The sequence below is a fragment of the Camarhynchus parvulus genome, chromosome 1A, assembly GCF_901933205.1.
Source record: "Camarhynchus parvulus chromosome 1A, STF_HiC, whole genome shotgun sequence".
NCBI classification, from domain to species: domain Eukaryota; kingdom Metazoa; phylum Chordata; class Aves; order Passeriformes; family Thraupidae; genus Camarhynchus; species Camarhynchus parvulus.
Window position 1 is genome coordinate 36,259,136 of NC_044586.1, and position 23,646 is coordinate 36,282,781.

The following is a 23,646-nucleotide window of genomic DNA, read 5'->3' on the forward strand; positions in this document are numbered from 1 at the left end:
TTTCCTCCAGTGTGTCCCTTTTCCTTCTCCCCTACTTTCTCCATACACCTTCTGGCAGTCTCCTTCCCCCTGTATCCATACACATTTTACTGCTAAGTAATGCTTTCAGTCTATGGGCAGTCTCTGTGGCATGTAGCAAATAAATTAAGGAGGGTTCATACAATCACCAAATTTACATAATGCCATTTTAGATTAGAATGAACAAACATTTTCTCTTTTTCAAGCACTTTTATTAGGAAAAAAAACATGAAAAAGGTTGTGTAACAAATAACATTCTGAAGTTGGTCATACTTTTTCAAGTTTAAATTGAAATCTGAAGGTTGGGGTTTTTCACCCCACAAGAAGAGAACACTTTGTCCAAGTAATGATTCTGTTGGGGTCATTTGTTTGTTTTTGTTAATAACCAGAATGTCCATGCTCAGAAGTTTTTGAAAGTATCTGCATGAAAACTTATGACTGAATTTCATATCCCAAAGGATCAAGATCCTGGTCCAGAAGTATCAGAGAAGATTCCCTCAGCTTCTGTAGAAGCTTTCGGAGTTCTTCTTTTGAAAATACCTGAGAATAAATAATAAAAAACCAAACATCATAAAGTTATATTTATTTGCAATGAACAGCACTGATAAAAAAAAGTGGTGGTTAATTAAGTTGCTATTTTTCTATTTGATTATTTATTTCTATTTAAGATAGTGTGATCAACAGGCATTTCAGAAGGACATTAAGTAAGGCATGGGAGGTTAGACACAGCATCCAAAACCTGAACATAGGCTCAAGATAGCTTTGTCTCATTCTGGGGGTGTTTTTAGGCGTTTGGAGGCTAAGATGGTCATGGCTAAACCAAATGCTCTAAAGCAAAACCTGCTTATATAGTGTTTGAAATGTAATGGAAATAAAGAAATCAATTACAATACTACAGCTAAATTTAGAATCACAGAATCATTTAGGCTGGTAAAGACCTTTAAGATCATGAGGTTAAAATTCAAGAGCCCCCATCCAAAAACTAGTAATTGCAGTACTCAGAACTGGTTGTCAGAACACCGGTCATTATCCCCAATATTTCAAAGTTAACTCTGATTCCTTAAGTCATAACACAAGGAAACCTTTTACTGCTACAGTGAATGGGAAGCGATCAAGAAACTTATGATACTAAGGAACATATGGTGTCTTCCTCTCTATATAGAAGCTTTTTCCACAGGCAGCCCACAGAGTTTTCAGTGTAGGCCAGGCTGCTGCAGCCCTGCCTAGCTCACCGTGTAGAGCTTGTGGCGCTCGGAGGCGACCATGTCAGCGAGGCGCAGGCACTCCTGGTGCTGCCCTGTGCTGTGCAGCACCGTGTGCAGCAGGAAGCACATCATGGGCAGGCACAGCTTCCGCAGCAGGGTCATCTGGTGTGCTCGCTCAGGGTCTTCCTCAGCGTCCTTACCAGGGCAAAGTAACATGTCAGTATTGGGAAAATGTACCTGTCACAGGCAACTCAGCATAACCACGCCATTAGTACTGTCAGAGGCAGAAAACTGGCCTCAGCAGCCTGGAGTGGACTGTCAGATGTGATCGGCATGGTTACTCAGGGAGCAAGCTCTAAATGCTCATAGCAAGGCCAGAGCCAATTGAACAGGAACACACGAAACTAAATGTCACAAAGGTACAACTACATGTGATTTGTGCTTTGTGGTCTGCATCACGACATAAAAATTCATTTTACCTCTCTGACGTCAACCATCCATCCTCCATCAACAAACAGCAACACATTGTACATTTTCTCCTTAACATCAGCTGTAAGAGCATCCAAGAGGCCTTTCCAAGTGCCATAATCCATCTGGCAAAGAAACAAAAAATAAACTACTGCAGAACAGGATAATTTCCAAGGCTATTTTAAAACAGACTGCAACAGGCAGTGCAGCTCCAATTCAAATTAGAATCTTCAGTCAGTGGCTAAAACTTAAAAGCCTGCTGCTCGCAACTATTTCCATCTTTTCTTAATGCCCTGTCCACAGAGTCAGACAGGTTGTTCAGAAACAAAGTCATGAGAGGAAGATAATTTTAAACAACCTATTCTGCCATGCTTATAAAATAAATGTTTATGTTGACTGAATAGGGTATATTTTTACTGACCAGACCTGCAAAAAGAACTTTACTCAAAACAAAACTGCACCATCTTTTAGAAAACAAAAGGTGATAATACTTAATAGAATTAATAGCAAAATCAAGCGCTCACATTTATTAATAACACTGACAATCAACACATGATAATATTTACTATTACAATATTTTATGTAAAGCTGAGTCATTAAAAAACCAGAATTTATTGTGCAGTTGCCTTATAATTCTGTTGTCTCATACTCCCTCAAGATAAAAATAGTTTATAATAGAGTCCTTAAATAATATGAAATAGCAGTCTTCTTTCTTTCATTGAACTAGACTGAAGGAAGAACATAAAAGTTTACAGTAAATAAGATGGACTTCCACCTACCTCATACTTCTTTTCTTTATGTTCATGGGCCACTTTTTCAGTGAAACTTGCTTGTGGTAACAAAGACGGCTTCTGTGGAGCTGAGTTCATGTGTTTAAACCATTCATTAAAGGTTTCATGGGCTTCCTGGATTGCATTTGAAACAGTGTTTGGGTATTTTTGACTCATCTAATAACCAAAATGTCATTGCATGCACAGGTTTAATGACTCAAAGAATCAGAAGTTAAATCAAATGGACAAAGCTAAAGTTTCACCACCAAGGCAAAGCCACCAGTATTTCTAAATAATAACTTGGAATATTGCATATTTGAAACTCACCAAATATGCACGAATACATAAATGTTCCCGAATAGCATTGTCATCTTCAGCTGGAAGCGGAGTATCCATTCCCTGTTCTTCCCACTGGTTATATATTTCTGCTATAGAGTCTTGGGGAATCTTCACAAACACATCTTTTGCAGCTTCATGTTTCTTGGATGCTATGAGAATGTGAACTGGGTATCAGAGCTTTGCAATTTCCATACCTTATCTTCTTAAGCTGGCAAACCCATGCTTTTTAATAGACTAGATCCAAAGTTATATCAAATGTACTGCCAAGAGCCAATGAGAACAAAACCAACATTTAAAAATAAGTCTACAATATTTGTGAAGCTTAGTACCCAAGAACTTCCTCATGATTGCATTGCTTTGCTTAAGTGCTTCTGCCCTCTGTGCAGGATCGAATACGAGCCAGTCAATTACATCTATTTTCAGCTGATCTGCCTGTAAAAAACAACACAGAGATTCACCACCATTTCAAGCACACAGCTGATGCAACGCACATTAGATCTGGTCAGGGAAATACACAAGTTTGGAAAGCATTGCAACATAGTAACAAGGATCGCTTTATTCAAAGGTTAGAAAACCTCTGCCATCCTGAATAATTTAAAAAAATGAATTTCTAAGTGTTCCCAAGATATTCAGAGCATCATCTCTCAACATTTTTTATGCATTATCAAATTTTCATACAAATACACTGTACCAACATGGTACATTTATGGAGCTCTTGCTATAATCTTCAGGGGTGCCATCAGCCTACAACCACAGTTTTCCAATTCTTGTGTTAGATAAACTACCTTTTTGTCTTAGGGAGCTTAAACTTTGTACTGAACAGCAAAAACGTTACCACAAATTTGCAAACGATCAGTTGCTTTCTAAGCAGTACTTTGAATAGAGCCTATTAACATTACCTTGCTGTCCCTAAAGCACCGAGTTGGATCCAACCAATCAACAGCAGTGACAAGGAAACTGTCAGCAAAAGCAGTGTCTGCTGTAGCTAGAAATGCCACTTCAGCATCTTAAAAGGTATATCTGAGATCCAAAGTACTAATCTTCATAAACTGCAGAGGCTACAACAACACCCTACTCCCAGCTACAGCACAGGGTGCTGCCGTCATTTCAAGGGCCTTATCTTCACTTAATGTTTGTATACAGGTAAGCACACACCCAAAGAGCAAGGAAAAGCAGTTATAGATCTGTGCAATATCCTCACTTGGTCACATGGAAAGTGCATTTCCCTCATAGGGTTTTTCAAGGCACTTTTCACCATTGTTGAAAGAAAAAGATGGCTCATAGATGCTCAGAGACTCCATAGCTGATTGCAAACTGAACTATCTGCTCTGAGAAGCACTCACCTCTGTTGTGCCTGTGTCCAGCACGTGGTCGTGGTGGCTGAACTCCCCAGCATCCTTCTTGCGGATGTTTTCAACAACAGTTTTTGTTATGGTTGCAACATCTAGACCTGGGTTAAAAGAGAACTGTGTAAGAACTATCATGAATTCAAACTTAACACAAACTGAATTTCAGACTCCAGTTGTTGATCTTATTCCTTACTACTGGTAATTCTTATCAGTCTGTCAGAATAAATTACAAGCTTTTGTGCTATCTCATTTATTGCAGATATTTTACAAGAATGAGATTTGATATAACACAGAATACCAAATATAAGACAACCAATAAGTTCTTCAATCTGTGCTGAAGACAGCATATAGATATATCTGCTAAGATCACTGATTCCTACAATTCTGACAGCAAGACTATGATTTGACAAGAATGTACCAGGAAAAGCTCAGAATAGTTCTTTTACAGATGCTTAAGCAGGATGTGTTATTTTTGAAACCTTAGCTGAGTTTAAAAGAAAATGATTGAAAAATGACTGAAGAGAAATTAAGACACAAAATCTGCAGGAAATCTGCTTCTTTGTGCATTCTGAGTTAGCACAGAGGCACTGTCAAGCAATGGACAGTGTGCTGCTTCATTGTAATCCCCTTCTAGTTTCATGTACAGACCTGGAAGGAAGTTTACAATTAATGCAAGAAAGTTACCATGGCTAAGAACAAGCGCTATAAATTGGACAAAAAATTTAAGATACTCATGACCTTCCTAAAGCCACAAAAAAGTAAGTATTTTTATAATTAGTTCTCTGAAATAATATGAACATGTCAAGTTTCAGAGCATATATTTGAGACAGGCAGCTGACATTTACTTCCTGGTGTATTTGGACATAACCCAGAAGCAGTGATATTTAGTTTAATTCCAGGTTAATGAAAACACACCTATACACCTACTTAAAGAAGTGATCAGCAAATTAATTTTATTTATCCAAAAAAAAAAATAGGGGAAGGAAAGAGTGTCATATTCATAGCTAGGTTTTAGAGCAAAAACTATTGAAAGACAAAATAACCCAGGATATAAAATGATAATTGGACCATCAGGGTCTCTCACCTGCTTCTTTTGCTAATTCAAGGCAGTGGTGGCGTTGATCGCTCTCAGTAACATCTTCAAGAAATAAAGCGTACTGAGCTACAGCGAGCTCTGGGGGCAGGTGGCTGACATAAAACGCTATTAAATCTGTGTGCTTCTCAGACACCAACCGCTGCACAGTATGAACCAAACACACAGAATGAGAAGCAAATATGTAAGAAGCAAATATACAGAAGATATCCACTAATATATAAACATATTTAACAGATATGCATACTATATTCCTTAGTGTAAACACTAAAGTGCTTACATTTAAGTAAAAACATGTACTGGGTACACCCAAAAATGTGTAACCAATTTCTGATTAATTTATTCTGATACAGGAAGATTCCACTCAGCTTCTAAGTAAGGATCAATAAAATTGTCTCTTATTTAAGAACTGCTAACAGAGAATTTGTGTATTAGGCAAGCTTCCATGTATCTCTTGAGAAAACAGCATTAGCTGCATCATAGCTCTTATCATCCTGTAACCTTAAGTCTGCTTTTCTTCCTCCTTTACATCTAAATCACACCAGAGAAAACAAACAATATTTCTGAAAGCTTACCTGAATGTAGGTCTTCAGGACTTCAACAGAAACTTCCTCCTTATTGCAAACAAATATAAATTCAATTTTAAATCAGGTAATGTGGAAAATAAAATAAAAGATACTTGACAGGCTATCACTATTAAAACAGCCACAAGGTTATTTGCGTATTCCTGCTTCAGTAATCTACACAAACAGGCTCAACTGGAAGAACTGTTTCTCTTGGAGCATGATTAAAAAAGCATGTCTTCTGATTCAAAGATTTAGTGTTCCAAGGATTTTCTTTTTCAGCAACTGGATAATACAGCCTTTGGTCTAACTGGAATTTTACTTTTTACAGGATTTTTAAAACTTTCTATTTTACCGTATTTTTTAAATTAATAAACAAAATGTCAGGTACGCAGATTACTACTGCAGTGTAATACATGCCCTGTTTTATTATAGAAAATGATAATGTAACAGGGTATAAATATCACCTGACTCATCTGGAATAGCCCATACTAAACAATCACTACAGGCTGAGCACCTGAAACTGCTTTAGCCAAGACTCAAGTGTTTGTTGCTGTCAGGAATTATCATTTTAATTTTATATGTGTAAATTGAAGACCTTCATCTAAGCATATATCTATATGAGCTGTATACAATCAATATACAATAAACATCATAAAAGCTTGCATTTCTGCCTCTTCCCTGTGAAGTCTACTGAGGGTTGATTGAGTAATCATACAATAAATTCATCTGCTCTAAAACTCTAAAGGCAGAATCGTTACAAATTTCCACAATGGAATTCATGTAGGAAATTGCATGTTTTTTGTCCCCTCTGTCAAACATATGCTAATGGCTAGTTCTACTGCACTTTAGCTTAAACACTACTCCATAAAATTTTGAGTCTGGCTAAAAAATTAATATGCATACATATACACACACACACATTCCTCTTATTTAGCTAAATGTTAACTGACTTCAAAACAGATTTCCACAAGGAATTCAAGCAATTATTGGAAGTATGAACAAACAGTAACTCAGAGCTGTATTTAAATCATCTAATGAAAACACACATTTGTGTTTTCCCGAAAGAGGTTACATTCAGAAAATTACTTGATACATAACAGCTTCTAAACTTTAAAATAGTAGAAAAGGAGAGCCCCAAATTATTTGTGATATTGTCCAAAATGAGTAATTACAGCTACAGTGACCCCTCTGTGTATTTAGCACAAATAGGCCAAATAGGTAGTAGGCTATGCTTACTTTATCCTTGGAGATAATAAGAAAGTTTCAGCTGGCACTAATTACCTCAAGCAGAAGCATTTTTGGGCTTACAGCAGCAATAGGTACTGCTCCAGCAACTGTCTATAAGCACAGGTTATATTCAAGACATTTTGGCTGCTATGAATAAGCCTAACACTGAAGTTTGACCCAGGACCTTCTCAACAAAAGGCTTCTGAGTAAAATCCACCATCCTCAAAACCCAAAACTGAGTTTTTAAGCTCAGCTGGAAGGGAGGAGGATGCTCTTTTCTCCTTTAGCTCCAAGATCAACAAATACACTATTGAAGCATGCAGCTCCTCCTTGGCCTGGCAGTAATTTACCATCATTCTATGCTGTCCATGTACTTGCACGAAAGAACTTCTACTTCCAAGACTGGTTACTGCTGTGACAGCAAATCAAGTACAAGTGAACTGACCTTAGTCTGCATGCCCAAAGTGCGGAAAAACAGAATAAGATGTGTCATGAAACGAAGGAGGTGTCCTGGGAGCACACTTCTGTCCTTGGAAAGCCACCTGCTGACTTCCTCCATCAAACCTATAACCACCAAGGAAACGTCTGCATTAGCCATACCATGGAGAAAAAGAAAAAACCACCCAAGAAATATTTCAAAATTATGCATTTATTCAACAAATGTAATTTAGTCTCAGAAGTTCAACAAAACAGAACAGCAACAATTGTGGAAAGATGTAGCTGCCTCGCTTAAAAATGTACTGTATCCCATCATTTCTCAGAAGAAGTTATAGCTGCAGTCTGCCATGTATCCTGACACATTTACATGATTTCATTACTTCTTTGAAAACTACCTTGTAGGTCAAACTGTTCCTACAGTTCTTGATTAGAGCATAGCTTGAATGCAGAGCTTGCCTACTGTGTGCTTCTAAAAATCCATTCATACAGAAGTTTCTGGAAAGGTCCCTCAAAATAATGTAGTCAGTTGACAATAAAAAAAAATCACTTAAGAGAAATGCTTACCATCCACATCTCCAAGTATAATGAATTTCTGAATCACATGATAGTGTTCTTGATTCTCCTCTATAACCCTCTGGAGACAAAAAAAGAAAATTCAAACTTTGAATAAATCTTCTAGCATAATGTATGAAGGAAACAAACTTATAAATAAAGCAAAGGCTCCTCAGGGGAAAAAAGCTATCCTATTTCAAAGGGTATCCTTCATAAAGAGCAAGAGAAAAGGCACTTGCTGCCTCTGCATCAAATTACAAGAACATTGACAAACTAAAAGAAAGAACTGGAATATAGATCTGCGCAGTTAATACTTTCATGGAAGACATCCAACACCAAGGGCTTTTTGCTCTGAAGAGGAGAACAAACAACGATGTTACAGTTAAGATTTACAAAAACCACAGAAGAAGCAACAATGCGTATAAATTTTTAAAGAAAAGGCCTGTGAAAGTTACTTCAGGAAGAAATTCCACCCTCTCCCCAGAGGAATAAACACATTAATGCATGAAATGCAATCCAAATCTAAATTTGCTTTATGGTGAGGATTGCACTATGTTGCAAAGGCAAATACAGCTGGGTGTATCTGTAGCTGACTGCATGTCTTTATCTCAGCAATATGATAAATGCTATGTGTCTATTCCATCAAATAAAAGTAACTGTAGTTTCAATTTAATCACTGCAAAATTAACCTTTAAGTTTTGTATCCCCATCTTACATGAACTGAGTATTTTGGGTGCTAGAAGTGCTAAAAGAAAGAATCACAGTCTAAGCAAATATGCTTTTAAATTCTTGAAAGGCCTATTCTGAAATATGCACACAAATCTCCTATGAAGAAAATAGAATGTAATCGATTTTGAACATTTTGTTGAAGTGTTGAATAGTTGATTTGTCTGTCTGCTTTGTACGTCTGACAGCATCTGACAGCCATTTGTTTCTTTAGCACACCCAGCTAGTTTGGCAGATACAGGGCAGGGCAACACAAAACCTGTATCACTTTCACTATTAAGAGGTAGTAGTATGAAGAAAAATCCATTGAATTTGGAAACCACACATTTCTGGGGATAGAAAATATGAAACAAATTAGTCATTGTGCATATTTGAGCATTACATTAAAGAGTGCAGTAAAAAGTAGAACCCAGTGAATAATTAAAAATGGTAAGCAGTGAGGAGAAACACGTACCCTTTTGTCTGTTGCTTGAAGTTCTTCAAAAACTTTTTCTGAAGTCCAGCTTCAAAGCAAGGGAGAAAAGACAAAAACGTTACCTTGAATAATTCCACAGAGATTCCATACAGGATACTTTGTTGAGTGTAGCAGCAGCATAATTTTACTTGAAACTTACTTTGTTTCTAAATAATCTCTAGGGAGCTCTTCCATCTCCTCTGCAGTTACTACTGAGGTTCGTATTTCCTGCTCAACTAGAGTGTCCACCATGACCCTGAAATATGCCCAAACAGTATCTTCCCAGGTATCACAAACTGGAAGAAGCTACATATGAAAAAAACAGAGTAAAAATTATCAAGAGATGGAGAAACACCAGAACTCAAACAGAGCAACTATAATTTAGGATCAGATTTTCAGGCACCAAAGCAGTGTAGTAACCACCTTAAACAGCAGCCTTTCCTTGACTGAAAAGTCTGTAATATATTTAATTAAGACATGTCAGTACTACGAAAAGCATGTCTACTAAAGCAGCAATGTTTGCTATTGTTCTGTTTACTAGATCTTTAGAAGTGCAGAAACCAGTAACTGCATTATTTCTGATGATATCACTGTCACATATGAGAAAGGAAATGCTCAACTACCAAACACTGTTTAACTAGGGGGCTTGACATACCTGTTTGAGGTTTCCACTCAGGGCTGCATAGATTGCTCTTTCATATCTATTAAACTGCTCCTAAAAGAAACAGTAAAAACACCCAAACTTTAAATTACAAAGCATTTAAGTTTTCTAGTCACTTTACATTTTATTAGAGATTAATCCATTGTAAAATGTTCCATCTAACAGATTCCAAGTAAAGCTGGAAAATCCAAAATAAGAATAGCAAGTGACACTCCCTTCACTAGTTTACTAGTTCCCCTTGTAACTTAACTGAAAAATGTACATTGACCTGGAAAGAAAGCAACATCTTCTTTCCCATTCAATTAAGTCAAGATGAAAGTCGGTGTCAGTGGTTTTACTTTCAACCAGAAAAAAAAGGGCAGACGTTTCCTGAAAAAGTGGTGCTGATTATGTAGATTTCTCACAATGCATAAATGATATTTCAGAAATCCTCTTAGAGGCATTAATTGCGAATCCTCTAGGCAGCAAACACAGAGTAGGTGTGTTTACTTAAAATCCCATTTCAGAGTTCAGAAAAGTTCACATTTATGTATTAATAGAAAAAACAGCAGCATTGTCTTACCTCTTCAGCCATGCGCCAACAACTAATTTTCCAAATGCACCTGTATGGATTGCCTTCAACAGGCTCCAGATCTTTTCCTATATGCAAAGAATAATTTAAAAAAAAGACAGGAAAAGGAAAAAGAGAGAAAATGTTATTGAAAAAAGAGAATCCAGTAACATCTAAAAAATGATAAAGTCTATTTTTGTTTCATAGCCCAATTTCAATCCCTTTAGAACTCCTCCTAAAGCATTTTGATGCTTTTGACGGGACTGCAAGGTGGCTTTTCTGGCTAGTTGGGTGAATTTGCATCTATGAGTTACAGTAATATAAAAACTTGGCTGCTATCTAGCTTTTAAAAGAATAGTGCTTTTGGCTGTAACACAGCTACAGTGTCTACATTTGAAAAAAAAAAACCACAAAGTTAAGGGAAAACAAAGAATTTTTATATCTTAATCAAAGCTTCTTAAAAATGTCACTGCTTCAGCGCTGCTATTTTGCATGCAGCTGCATGGGTATTTATACCTGTGTAACAACAGCTTAGGTAGGCAGACTCAAAAAAACCTAGGACAGTGGTGTGGCAGGCAGATAAAAGCAACAGGCTATCAGGATTTGAAAAGAACAAAAGCATTAAGCCTTCCACACCCAGCTATAAACAACACTTGGACTCATTCTTGAGTTCCTTGCTAAATCCTCCAATGTACTGAACAAAGAGAGAAGCAGCAAGGTACTGTGTTATAAATGGGGAATCATGTGCAACGAACCAAGGAGAAAGGTACCTTACAATTTTCAAGTATTTTAAAAGCATCTCTTTCTCCTGCATTTACATTTGCTGAACACCTACTACTTTTCTGAAGCTTTCTGAAGCTGGGTATATAGTCCAATTTGAGTATGTAAGCTACAAAATGTGTGCTAGGTGGCATAAGCCAGATGTTAAGAAAATACAGACCCAAGTTATTGTATGGAGGTGGAGAAGATCTGTACAGAACTCTGAAACATCTACTTCCTAGTGATTATGTCTGACTTCAAGAAAGAAAGTGGCTTTAACGTGCGTAGGTAGATACAATGAACTCACTTTCAACCAAAATAATGTCATGTTAGTTTTTACATGTTCAACAGACATGGTAAAATATTCCACATATCAAAAAAGGCTCATCTGGTGAAAATAAAGAGCTATTTCTCTTTGCCACAAACAGATACTATGAGATCTTAGTATTTTTATATCTGTCTCAAATGTACTTTGGAGCAGATACCTCCATTTATGTTAGGATCATGATACAATTTCCAGCCTTCCAAAGTTGCAGCTCTCCAGGCCTGACCACATCGTTTGCATAAGCGCTGTGCCTGAAAAATAACGCATTTTCTCAGCAACACACTTCAAGGTAGGAAAACCTCCAGCATCTTATTTAAAAATGTGAATGTTATTAAACCAGTAAATTTGTGTAGAGAGTCTACTATGTGAAAAATAAGCACAGAGGATCTTAAACTCAAAACAACTGAAAGATTTTAAAGTAAATGTCATTGTTTTTTCAATTTCAGTCAGTATTTACAGCAATGTAAGAAATGTGCTATAGCCTCATCTTAGCTAAACAGCTGTTATGCATCATTCTGGTAAGTCTAGTGTAAAGCACAGCCCTTTCGCTTAGATGTTTAATCATTGTCTTCATGCACTCATCTACCTTCCTAGTTCACTTAGCCCTCCCAATACCAACTGAAGCTGCAAATCTCTACTCACATTGCCCTGCAGCAGTATGCTAGTGTTCCACACCATCAGAAAATGAATATATGTGCACCATATTGGAATAGAATATGAGCAAGTACCCATAGTCCTTACTTAAGGTCTTTGGCATGAGAATCTCAAGTCCCCTTTCCTCCTCATTACTCAAATGTCATTATGTATACACACCTGATAATCCATTGATGATTAGAGACACAATTAGGAAGCTCTTTAAAGCATTCTGTGTGTTTGTCTTGGCAGTATTTAGTATCAAAACACAACAGTGAAAAAATATCATCAAACAACCTAAACACCCAAAACTACATTTTTTCTTTAACACCTATTCTACACCAAAAATTATTTAACTAGAAGCAAGTTTGATTACAATGCTAATTTGGCAGTCAGTATAGACAACAAATTGAAAACTGAATCACTACAAGCCAAATTTAAACAGACATTTTAGTACACAGCTTATTTGCTTTAAAAGTAAGCTACTCATGTTACTTCATTAAAACTTATACTACCTCTTCTGTCATTCCTGCTCTGATGAGAGTGAAGAGATACTTCAACAACCTTGCATCGTCTTCTTGGTCCAAATCATCAAGTGGCAGTTTCTGTCGAATAGGAGCATCTGGATCCTGCAAGGAAAGAAGTCATCACTCAATCTACACAAGATGTCATCACATCTACAATGCCTCCACCATTAACGTCCTGCCCTGTTTTATAATTTGGAGTCACTTTTTCATGTTGGCACAACAATCTGTACAACCCATGTAATACTGAGCATGCTACTCCTGTTTTTCCTCTAATTTCTCTTATTCCTCTTCTGTCACGTTACTATCAGAAAGAGTCAATGCAAAGAATTTACTCCACTGCCTTGTTATTTGCCCCAAATTTCTTATCTTCCAGCTCTTCTCACCTTCAAACATCCTTTGCTCTTCTGTCTATCTGCCTACCAGACTGTTTCTCCTCCTTCACCTTCTATCTGAGAAGGTTTTTCACAACAGCTGCACCTGCTTCTATGTAAATCTAAAGAGATTTGCCAAAGCCAATCAATACCTCAGATCACTCCTCAATTGAATTAACCTTCTATGGCTGCTTTGCTGTCACTGAAGCAGCTCATCACCTTGTTCTAATGGACAGTCCTTCCTTTCCTTGACTTCTCTCCTATTAGCTTTTATTACAGAGCTCTCCAAGTACTGCACTAGGACTTGGTTTTATTGTACTGGTTACTGCATAAAGACAGCATTCCCTTATCTGCAAGGGCTCCTCAAAGAGTTTTATACGCTCTTCTGGTTAGGGACATGGGTTTGTTTTAGTCATAATAAAGCCATTACTTTGCCAAATAGATCACAAGTACTTGTGCGGGGGGTGGGGGTATGGAAGTGATTGCTGAAAGAAACACAAGTCCACAGTGATGCATGAAAGAATTTTTGAGGTGCTCTGCCTCACAATTTCTGCAGCCATTTTTAGGTACTACACCTACTTTTAGAAAGCACAACTATCTAAGAATTGGTGGCAATCTGTGAAGATAGCATATTTCTCCAGCCCATTTTGAAGCCAAGCCTTATTTTTATATAATACTTACCAACTCTGTTACCAGAGGACGAGAACTTCCCATGTATGTACTTGACTGTCGCTGCTTCAGGGCGTGTAGTGTGTTATCCCTGAAAGCAGCGAAATGTTTTACAGGAAAATTACTTTTTTAGCAAGCATCTTTGAGTAACTCAAATATTGAAAGACATATTTTGTTACATAGAGTATGTTTACAGAACAGACACTTGGTTTGGCTGATATATCCATGGACTCTGCTAGTGTTGTGAAAACATAACATTTCACAAGTACAATATTAGAATTAATGCACATATATTTGATTTCTTTCAAAAGCATCTGTTACTTCAATCATTCATGTATTCCACTATTAACTGACTTCTACATAAGCAGATTTTCCCATTATCATTACTATACAGTCAGTCTAGGGCAGAAATTTAACTGAGGATAAACACATAATTGCAAAAGCCTGTATTCATCAGCCATTAAAAGCAGGTTTACTCTAGGCATCTAGCATGGAAGGTAATCTTTGGTCCATTCTGCCATAAAACTCATCAGTGATAATAAAGGTGACAATAATGGCTTCTGGTGAAGGGTCGATGACATAAAGTGATTAAGAACTTGGGCAAAAACTAAAGCTGGACAAAGATTAAATTACAATGGTTTGATGGTTTTTCCTTTCATCTTTGCCTCCCAAAAGGCACTAACTGACTTGTGAGATTTACTTCAGTGGATGGGTAAGAAGTCTCAAATTTTACATGTAAGATTTAAAAGAAAAGAAGGGAATAAAATGAAATGAACAACCTAAAAAGACCATTTCTTTTCAAAAGTGATTCTGTGACTGTGAATTTTATGCTTGATGGGACAATGTATATAATCAAAGAAAGTCTGAACTCACCAATATACTGTTTTTGCATAAAACTCAATATTATCAGAGAAGTCCCCAATTTCATCCTTAGCAATGCTCTCTAGCCAATCCACCACCAGCTGGAATAAAATTAAATTGCATTTTTAAAACAAACATGTAACAAATAATACTTTTACTACCTTCCTCTCATCTCTGGATCTACTTGTTATCTAAGGAGCAATCAAAAGGCTGACAGATCCAGAAGACCACTCCACTTGCATTTTAAGTATCCAATATGAAGGTGGTTGCCACTTTATTTCTCAGTGGATACTGCAGTTTAATACAGTGCTACTTAACAGCTTATCAATCACCATCAACAGTAACAGATGCTGCAAATGGGAACAGCTCTCAGCTTTTCATCCTCTGCAGAACAGCCAGAAAAATCCTTCTCATCTTCAGCAACTAAGAAGCATGATTTTTATGCATACAATTAATACACACTTGAGTGAACGTCAAAAAAAAGTATTAGAAACAACCCCCAAAAGTGCACAGAACATTAGTATTATGAACATTTAATCCATTTTCATTCCCATATTAAAAACTTTCCATCATACCTGACTTTGTCGAACAAGTGAATCTTTCTGAAACAAGTTGTCTACAGTAGTTTTTTCACTAGCAGTTAAAGCCTATTTAAGAAAAAGCTGATTATTAGTTCATGGAAAAGAAAATTTCCACAGAACCAGAAATATCAACTCGAACACATACTATTTCAGAAATCTGCTACAAGTTCAGTATGCTGTATTTCCCCTTCCCTCCCAATGTATAAATGCATTATACATTGTTTTATTTGATCATTTACATCCAGTTACACTAAAAACCATAAAAATGAGACTTAGAATATAATACACAAATATATGACCACAGAAAGATTCCACACAGTAGATTCATTGATTCCTTGACTGCCTGCATATTATCTTAAATCCCATTTGCTACCTTAAATTAAAAGAAAAAATAACTTTTCAAAGTCATACACACATTTAACATCAAAAAGTGTGAAAAACAAAAAAAATACCAGCCCCAGAGCCCTGATCTTTCTATTTGATCTCCTGCATTAATTTAGCTTTCATTAGACTTTCAATAAAAAGAGAACAGAAGATGTGTTTTCCTAAAAAACACAGGTAGGAGGAAACTGGGTATTTTTGGCACAACAGTGACATCTTAGCAGTGGGAATTGTAGAGGAAGCTATCTTATGACTGAGAAGAAAGATCTGCAATCATAAATTTTACAAAGGCAGAGTCACTTTACTTATTGTTTTGTTTTCCTAAGCATATTGTGGCAGCAAAGGCTGGAAGCACTGTATTGACATAGACAAGATGACTACAGCTCTAACAGGAATGCTAAAAAATTTGGATATCTCTTCAGGTAAATTGGAATCACGACTGCAAAGGCTAGACAGCTAGAGACCACGTTCTTTTAAGCAAAGCAAAACTATCATCTATGGGAACGTCACAGCTACTGATGCAGATTTTAAAAATAAATAAATAGTTATTTCTAGTGAATTCAGGGTTGCCTTGTGCAGAGCCAGGAGTAGGACTCAATGATCCTTGTGCATCCCTTCCAACTCAGGATATTGAAGGAAACAAAACAAAGAATAGTTTGCAATAACTTTTATGCTAGCTATCCCTCTTTAGAACTGAATATTTAGACGTACTTTTCACAATAGGTGAAATAATTTAGTAATTGTCTTGATAAAAACCAGTCTCATTTTTCACTTTTGAATTTAAGCGACTGCCACTTTGAGATTCTAAAAGTAAAATACAAGCATTTAGCCTACATTTTACTTATTTCATTTCTTGTATCACTTAAAAAAAATGCCAGAAGAGTCCATGCTTACAGTGATATCAAATGCAGTTTCATCTTCCAGTGCAGACTGTATTCTGTCTCTAGAAATAAAAATGCAAAACACTAAAGATTAAAACAAAAGCTGAGAAAATTTAGCAAAATGTCGATGCATAAATGCTTAAAAAACTTTACAAAAATGTTCTTAAAAATGCTAAAAGTTGCAAAGGTAATAAGAACACCCCTATTTACAACTTTCATTTTTGCAAACAGATAATGAATAGACATATATATCAGAACCTAATTCAATAAACAGCTTTTTAACCTAAGAACAACTTAATAAACTGCTAATTCAGCTTAATTGCTTGACTCCATATTTATAAACTCATAAAAAATTTTTCCAAGAATAATGTCAGTACAAAAATGTAGTAGTGTGCTTTTCAAAGGAATTACCTATAAAGAGAGGACAGCAGTCTCCATGTTACCATCTCCTGCTTGAGAAGCCACAAGACACTAGCAGTTTTGGAAAACTTCTGCTGTCCAGGAGTTGCCCGATAAACTATTTTCCCTAATATGTTCACCTGAGAGAAACAAATTTATACAGAGTTAATATTGCCAGAGTTAATTCTTTTGAATTTTTTCTATTTTCTTCCTAAGCCATTACAGCAATCTTTTTACTATCCTGAATGTTTTCCCACAAATGGCTTCAATTACTGTCTCTTCAAATGATGATTTTATTTATAAAATAATACGGTGATTTAATTTATTTACATATGAGAGAAATAAGTACATTTTAATCCATCATATTAATAAAAACATTTATACATCCGCCAATGTTTATTGAAATTTTCAGTGGAACAGCAACCAGATAACAATTTTAGTATTCAGCAAGCTACACCATGGGTCTTCCTGTGCCAAAGCAGTGTTTGAGGAAAGTGAGGTGGTACTCAATGCTGGTGTTCAGCAACCCATAGCTGGAATATTTGAAGTATGTATGTTAAGCACTGTGACTTCACAGCAACACTGCTTGGGGAAGGGAATGTAAAGTAAAGTAAATAAAAAACCAAGTAACTACTTACCTGACTGTTACAAATATTTTCATATTCATCCACAAGATCAAAAATGGTAGTTGATGTATGCTTCAGAAAGGAATGCAGAAAGTCAGAGTACATGCTCATAGTAGCTAGGACAGATATAAGAAGAAACAGCCATATCAGTGAGTCACAACTTGGTAAAAAAGCCCCCACTGAACTACAAAAACATCCTTCTGATGACATCTTATTTTTGCAAATTTAAATGATGATATGAATTATCTCATGAAGTCAGAAGTATTTATCAGCTAAGACAGTAAGATCTACAGAAGCTATGGGCTATGTCAGTTATAAAACTTTGGTTGTAAATACGCCACCTGCAACAATTTCAACAGCAAAGTCATTTGTGTATCTCCACAAAATTAATCCAGTTTGCTTCCAACATCACTAGAGCATCACACTTGTTCCATGAGAACAGGCTCCATAGAAAGCACAAACTCACAAAACTCCAATAAACTGGAACAGAGTAATTTTCTGAACTTTTAAAAATAGACTGCTTTTGACTAAGAAATACCAGCAAAATAATACAGAAAATCTTTAAAAAGGACACATATATTTATACCCACAAATCAGAACTGGGATCAATTATTAGTAAAACTTCAAACTGTCTCACCAGCTTCCCCAGGATCATCCTCACGCAACAAGACAGCACTCATAGTGACGTCTTCTGTCAGACTGGACATGTCTGCATTCACAAACATCCCTCTCTGCTGAGGCGAGAGTGCCATTGTCCAGCTACTTTCATCCAACTGAAAGCACAACAAGAACATAATGAAAATAAATTTTTGCCTTCTATATGAATGGTATATAAACAGAGAATCATAAAAAACTAATATTGAAATAACTGCCTTTAGATAAGGTACAGCTATGCCTTAAAAAGTTACCAGTGTGTCTGGTTTAGGGCAAATTTAGTCACCCCATGACACAGTGAGAGCTCTGTATGCACACTGATCAACTAGGCCCCAGAAGCTGAAAATTTATGAAGAAACAAATGGCCTGTAACAAACCACAGAAACTAAAAAGGAGAATGAATTAAAATACAGATAGAGAAAAATACCTTAACTTCTCTAGAGTTAATTTAAAAATAAATGGAGATAAGATACTTCAGAGGTCCCCACTGCTAACTTTTCCAATCAGTATTTTTCCAAAGACATTGAAGTAGAAGATAATCAATGTCATCTAAAAAGTCATCAGAAGAGCTTGTTCTGTGAAGTCTAAACTTCAACACTCTAGTGAAGCCTAATACTGGAGAATGCTAAAAAAAGAAAAATCCCAAAGTTTTAACTTGCTAACATAAAACAACTCTTTGAAGAAATTGTAAACAAGCACAGTAAGGATTTTTGTAGTCACAAACCGATGTTATGAGGACTAGCTTAACACACATGGTGTATTTGGAAAGTCCTTGTAAACCTCTCTTATTCCTCACTGCATCATCTCAAAGAACAACACAGTAATAATTAACACCAGCAGTAAACAGCAATAGCAGTATTAGCAAGCTTGTACCACTCACAGTTTGTCTTTGGAACAAACAACACAGAATCTCTGAACTTGGAGTTTTGTTATGTTTCACAGGGACAAAAGAGAAGAAGATGCTCTAACCATCTTACCATTGACAGACTGCCAAAAAGTCCAGAATTTGGTAGAATAAGAGGAGATTTCCCTCCTGTTCCCAGGAAGGCAGACATATCTGATGGCTTCATGGAGCTGCGATGTAATGCAGTACCTGAAAGAAAAAGAGGCTTTTCTGAAAAGAAAAAGTGTTCCAAGCTACTCTGCTCTACCCAGAAATTCCAAAAGAAATTTTTAACAGGGACTGAAGTTCTTATGAAGTGCAGACAGAAGCCTGAAAGCAGATTGTGCACCAAACAGGCAACATACCTTCAGTTACTACAGCTCTTTGTAAACACACATGAGCATAAAGAGCAGTACATCACCACTTGTTCTTTCCTGGAAATTGGTCTCCAAATCCTTAAAGCAAAAGGCAGCCCAAAGGTGTGTCAACCAGAAAAGATTGCTCAGGACTTTGTCCAGCTTTATTTATCTCCAAGGACAGGGACTCCACAGACTGTCTGGGCAATCAGTTCTAGCATTCAACCACCAGCAGAGTAAAAAAGGGGGTGTTTTTTAATGTTTAAACAGAATTCCTTGTATATGCTGTTGTGCCTATTGCCTCTTGACTTTTCAGGGCATCAAGAAAAACTTGGCTCTTGTTTTACTCCCTCCCATCAAATATTTATATATATTTACAAGATCCCCCAACCTCTCTCCCAGGATAAATGATCCCAGCTCTTCTCAGTCTCTCCTCATATGTCAGATACTTAAGCAACTAACCAACTTTGTGGGCCTTCCCTGGATTACAGCACATCCATGTCATTCTTATGGATTGTTATTAATTATTAAGTACAAACACATAAAACCTTTAGTTAAATAGTAAGCAAACAAGCAAGCAGTCGTACCTGGCTGGTGAAGTAATGAATTAGGAGTTCGGGAAAGAAACTGGCTTTTGGGTGTCATGTTTCCAATAGTGTCATCCAGGGATGTAAGAACTGATTAATAAACAAGTTAAGAAACACTCTCCTAAACACACTTTTGGATTTATTCTAAATGAATGTGACTATTTGGAAAGGAAAAATATTTTATGGTAACTTGAATGTTATGAAAATTACACATCTTGTCTTTCAGAATAAAACAGAAAGTTTCATAAAATGTTTCATCACAACCTTAAAGCTGGAGGGTTAAAAGGGACACCACAAAGTGAAGCTCAGAAATATGAACACAACAGGTCTGGGACTCCTCAGAGTGGCTCAGGTCAAAGAGAATCCTTCTGCTCCATGAGGAACTGCTTCATGCTACATCAACCATAACAAGAAAATCTGAGCCTGAATGCATTTTTTTAAATGTTTCCTCTCTCGGTTCCAGGTGCTCTGTTCTCAACTTCTTCCTATCAGTAACCAAGTTCAGTGCTCTAGGTATGATTTACTAAGAAGCAGTCATATAAAAGTTTCAGTAGCTTGTGCTATTAGCCTTCAGAAACATCCTGGTTTTTAGCCACAATATAATCAGAGCAAATATCTCACTAGCTTTATTTTAGATGCAAAACCCATAATAACAAGCAAACTGGATTCCTTTGCTATCACAACCATGAAAATACCACTGTCTTAACTGCCAAACTACATGGTGGGGGAGATCCTTATTGCAAAAAAGCAGGGGGGGAAATTTCTATGGAAATTTAAATCTATGTCTGTGCACTACTCTTGCTATGACAGTGGATGGAAAGCTAAGATACACTAGATCATCATAATACTCTGATACTACAATACCTGCAAATAAGCATAAAACCATAAAACTAAGATATAACGAGGGAAACTTATTTTTCTTTTCCAAAAGCTCAGAAATGGAGTCACACAGTTCTCAGATAGTTCTCTTGAGTTCATACACCCATGAAAATCAAAGCAGTATTAAAAATATACACACCTGGTGAACACAGTAGCTAAAGACAAAAATTCCTTACAGAAAAAGGATACTAGAAACTCTCTTCTGAGAGCCTTGCTTCCGTCCAGCTCTGACCATCTCAGGATCATGGGGGAACGACATGTCTTCAAAACCATTTCTACAAAACAGCAGCACAGACGGAAAACAAGCAAGTGAATTCAAGCAGGACATCCAAGATCTTACTGTCATGCCAAAGTAACTCCACAACCAGGAAACTTGAAGCGTTAAGTCACCTCCAATCTTACTACTAATGTCCAGTTTCCTCTGCAGAAATCCAGCACTGCTTATTAGCTCAGGGAAACGAGCTTGCGTGAAAACCCAGACTTTGTTCCTACTGCACCATAATCAACATTTTACTATTAAAAAGTAAGAAAGAAAAAACGGCTGGTAAGAGATACAACAGTAGGAAACTCCAATTTTCAACTGAAAAATTAAACTGAAAGAATGGCATGACTTCACTGCATCATTTTTTCCCCGGGATAACGCAACCACCAGTCTGGCAAAGCTCACGTGTCTGGCGGAGGGGAAAACACCCACTCACTCCCAGTTACTGGGAGCAGAGCAGCCGCTCCCGCTGGGCTGTGGGGGCGGCACGGCCGCGCCTCAGCAGGCCTGGCAAAGGCCCTGCCCCGCGACCCCTCAGCAGCTCACGGCTCCCGGTTAATCCAAAGATAAACCCAAGAAGCAACAGCCAGACTTAAAGCTCCCGGCTGATAAAGCCCCTCCGGTACGCTCAGAAGCCGCTGCAGGCCCGCTGCGTTTCGCAGCCCGCACTGTGCGCACCCGCTCCCCGCCGCCGGGGCGCGTCTCACGGCCGGCGCTGCCCCAGGCCGGGGCTGCCGCCGCCCCTCACCTGTCCATGGCAGCGGCCCCGGCGCGGCTCGGCCCGGGCTCAGCCTTCCCGCCGCCGCCAGCGCCGGCCCGCGGCCCGGAAGGACACGGGCGCCTTCCGCCCGCGCCACCCATGCGCCCCGCCCGCCCGGGCCCGGCGGTGCTGCGCTGGGCCCCGGCAGGCCCGTGGGGAGCGAGCGAGAACGGCGCGGGCGGCCGCAGGGTGCTCTTCGCTGTCAACCCGCGTTAAGGGTCAGAGCTTAAAAAAACCCCGTAGTGTAGAAGTGTCAGGTGCTGTTGGGGTTATCTCGCCGCACAGAAAAGGGCTCATGAGGCGCGCCAGGGGTTTCATACACTGGGCTGGAGCAGCCGCCGTCCCGGCCACGCGTCTGTTTCTTTCCCGTTTCTGCCCGTGTAACTCAGTCTGCTGGAACCGACATAAAGGGTAAAGCAAGCACCACACACAATCACTCAACCCTTCAAGGCTGGACAAACTTAACAGAATTATGAAATTACCTCTCCCTTTCCTTCCCTAAATTTACTTCTTGCCTAATAGTTTTTACTTCGAGAAAAACATTGTTACTACTTTATGAGCACAAACAACTGTGCAACTGACCGTGGGCCGTTTAGTTGCGCTCTAGGACAAGGAAAAGTGTCCAAACCGAATCTTGTCGTGTAGACAGGCAGGTTCTGAAAACCACTTGCAAGTACGTGGGTATTTTTAAGGCTACACCTACAGTGGGGTACTTCAAACAAATGAGACAGAAGGATACACCTGACAACAGCTGCAAAAGGCAGCAGACGTGCAAGTCTGAAGTCCTCCAGCTTGCTAGAGATACTGATAAAATACCATGATGCCCAAGCGTAGGGTTTCACTGAAGCTGCCAGAGAGCCTAACTTCAGAACGCTTCACAAGAAGAAAGCTGATGAAGACTGGGTATGCAGAAACACAAGCAAGCAGAACTATGGAGAGTAGATTGTCACTCAGGAAATGTACTTTTGGATTAAAAACACCCCAAAAAACTAACCACCAAAAACCAAACAAAAAAAGGTTGCCCTTCTATCCTGAAAACTATCAAGAAAGCACAAGCAAAGGCAATAACCTTCATGATGACAGAAAACCAAGTGTTTAAGGAATTATTACATCCTAGTTCAGTACTATATATTTAATAGAATTTACCTCTCAACATATCCTTCTGAAACAGTGTAGCGTTATCGTCTCTAGGGCAATGGGAAATTCAGAGTAACGCACAAATCAGTATCTGGTTCAATTGTTTGCTAACAGCTCACACCCTCAGGCTAGCCCTGCCTCAGGGCAGAGGGTAAACAAGTGAGAAATGTAATGATGACAGAGCAGATGCTTCCTTTGTGTGCCGTCTCAAGTTTATTCAAAGCAATGGCAGATGAGAACAAAGCAAAGGAAATAAGTCTGAAATTAAGAGGGCAGGACGCATACTTTAAGAAAAAAATCCCCAACCCGACAAACCTGTAAAAGTATAAGAACGACTGCGGCCTTTGAGAGAACTTGTCTTAGCCTCTCCTAAGTGCAGACTGGGGAAAAACCTTAGAGGCTCCAGGGGGAACTCGATCAAAACCTGGAGGTGTGTTTCAGTACTTTTTGACTGGCATCTCATTTCATATTTAGCTATCAGGATGGAAATAGGAGGTAAAAATTAAAAAAAAAACAAACTGAAAATCTCATTAAAGCACCTTATGCTTCCAAGAAACAGAAGAGAATGCATTTTTTTATTCAATCAGTGATATAAAGGACTCTAAATTCAAATTTATCATTAAAATTCTTAAATCTGTCCTAAAGTTTCACATATTTGGATGAGATACACTAATCTTAACTCCAGTTGTTATCATAATA

The 23,646-nt window shown here is 37.9% G+C and overlaps 1 protein-coding gene across 1 annotated transcript; it reads right to left on the minus strand.

Annotated features, from left to right (window-relative positions):
- Positions 1 to 212: 212 nt before the first annotated feature.
- NUP107 (nucleoporin 107) lies at positions 213 to 21,865 on the minus strand. The gene is made up of 28 exons (XM_030960615.1): positions 21,799 to 21,865; positions 20,978 to 21,063; positions 19,910 to 19,999; positions 19,061 to 19,176; positions 18,067 to 18,202; positions 17,442 to 17,545; positions 16,816 to 16,943; positions 16,418 to 16,466; positions 15,137 to 15,208; positions 14,574 to 14,662; positions 13,713 to 13,791; positions 12,649 to 12,762; positions 11,661 to 11,751; positions 10,429 to 10,505; positions 9,861 to 9,920; positions 9,366 to 9,511; positions 9,206 to 9,254; positions 8,038 to 8,107; positions 7,481 to 7,599; positions 5,818 to 5,856; positions 5,234 to 5,384; positions 4,144 to 4,250; positions 3,130 to 3,232; positions 2,789 to 2,949; positions 2,471 to 2,596; positions 1,703 to 1,816; positions 1,251 to 1,418; positions 213 to 558 (listed from the first exon to the last, which is right to left on the minus strand). Exons 1-28 carry the CDS (start codon positions 21,804 to 21,806, stop codon positions 451 to 453), a joined length of 2,760 nt encoding a protein of 919 aa, XP_030816475.1. The 5' UTR covers positions 21,807 to 21,865; the 3' UTR covers positions 213 to 450.
- Positions 21,866 to 23,646: the final 1,781 nt, after the last annotated feature.

What these genes read in the sequence shown, in the direction of transcription:
- NUP107 (XM_030960615.1), bottom strand. An exon ending in TTCATTACTTCACCAGCCAG is followed by an intron (nt 19,177 to 19,909) that starts GTACGACTGCTT and finishes TTTTTCTTTCAG; the next exon opens with GTACTGCATTACATCGCAGC. An exon ending in TGATCCTAACATAAATGGAG is followed by an intron (nt 10,506 to 11,660) that starts GTATCTGCTCCA and finishes CTTTGCATATAG; the next exon opens with GAAAAGATCTGGAGCCTGTT.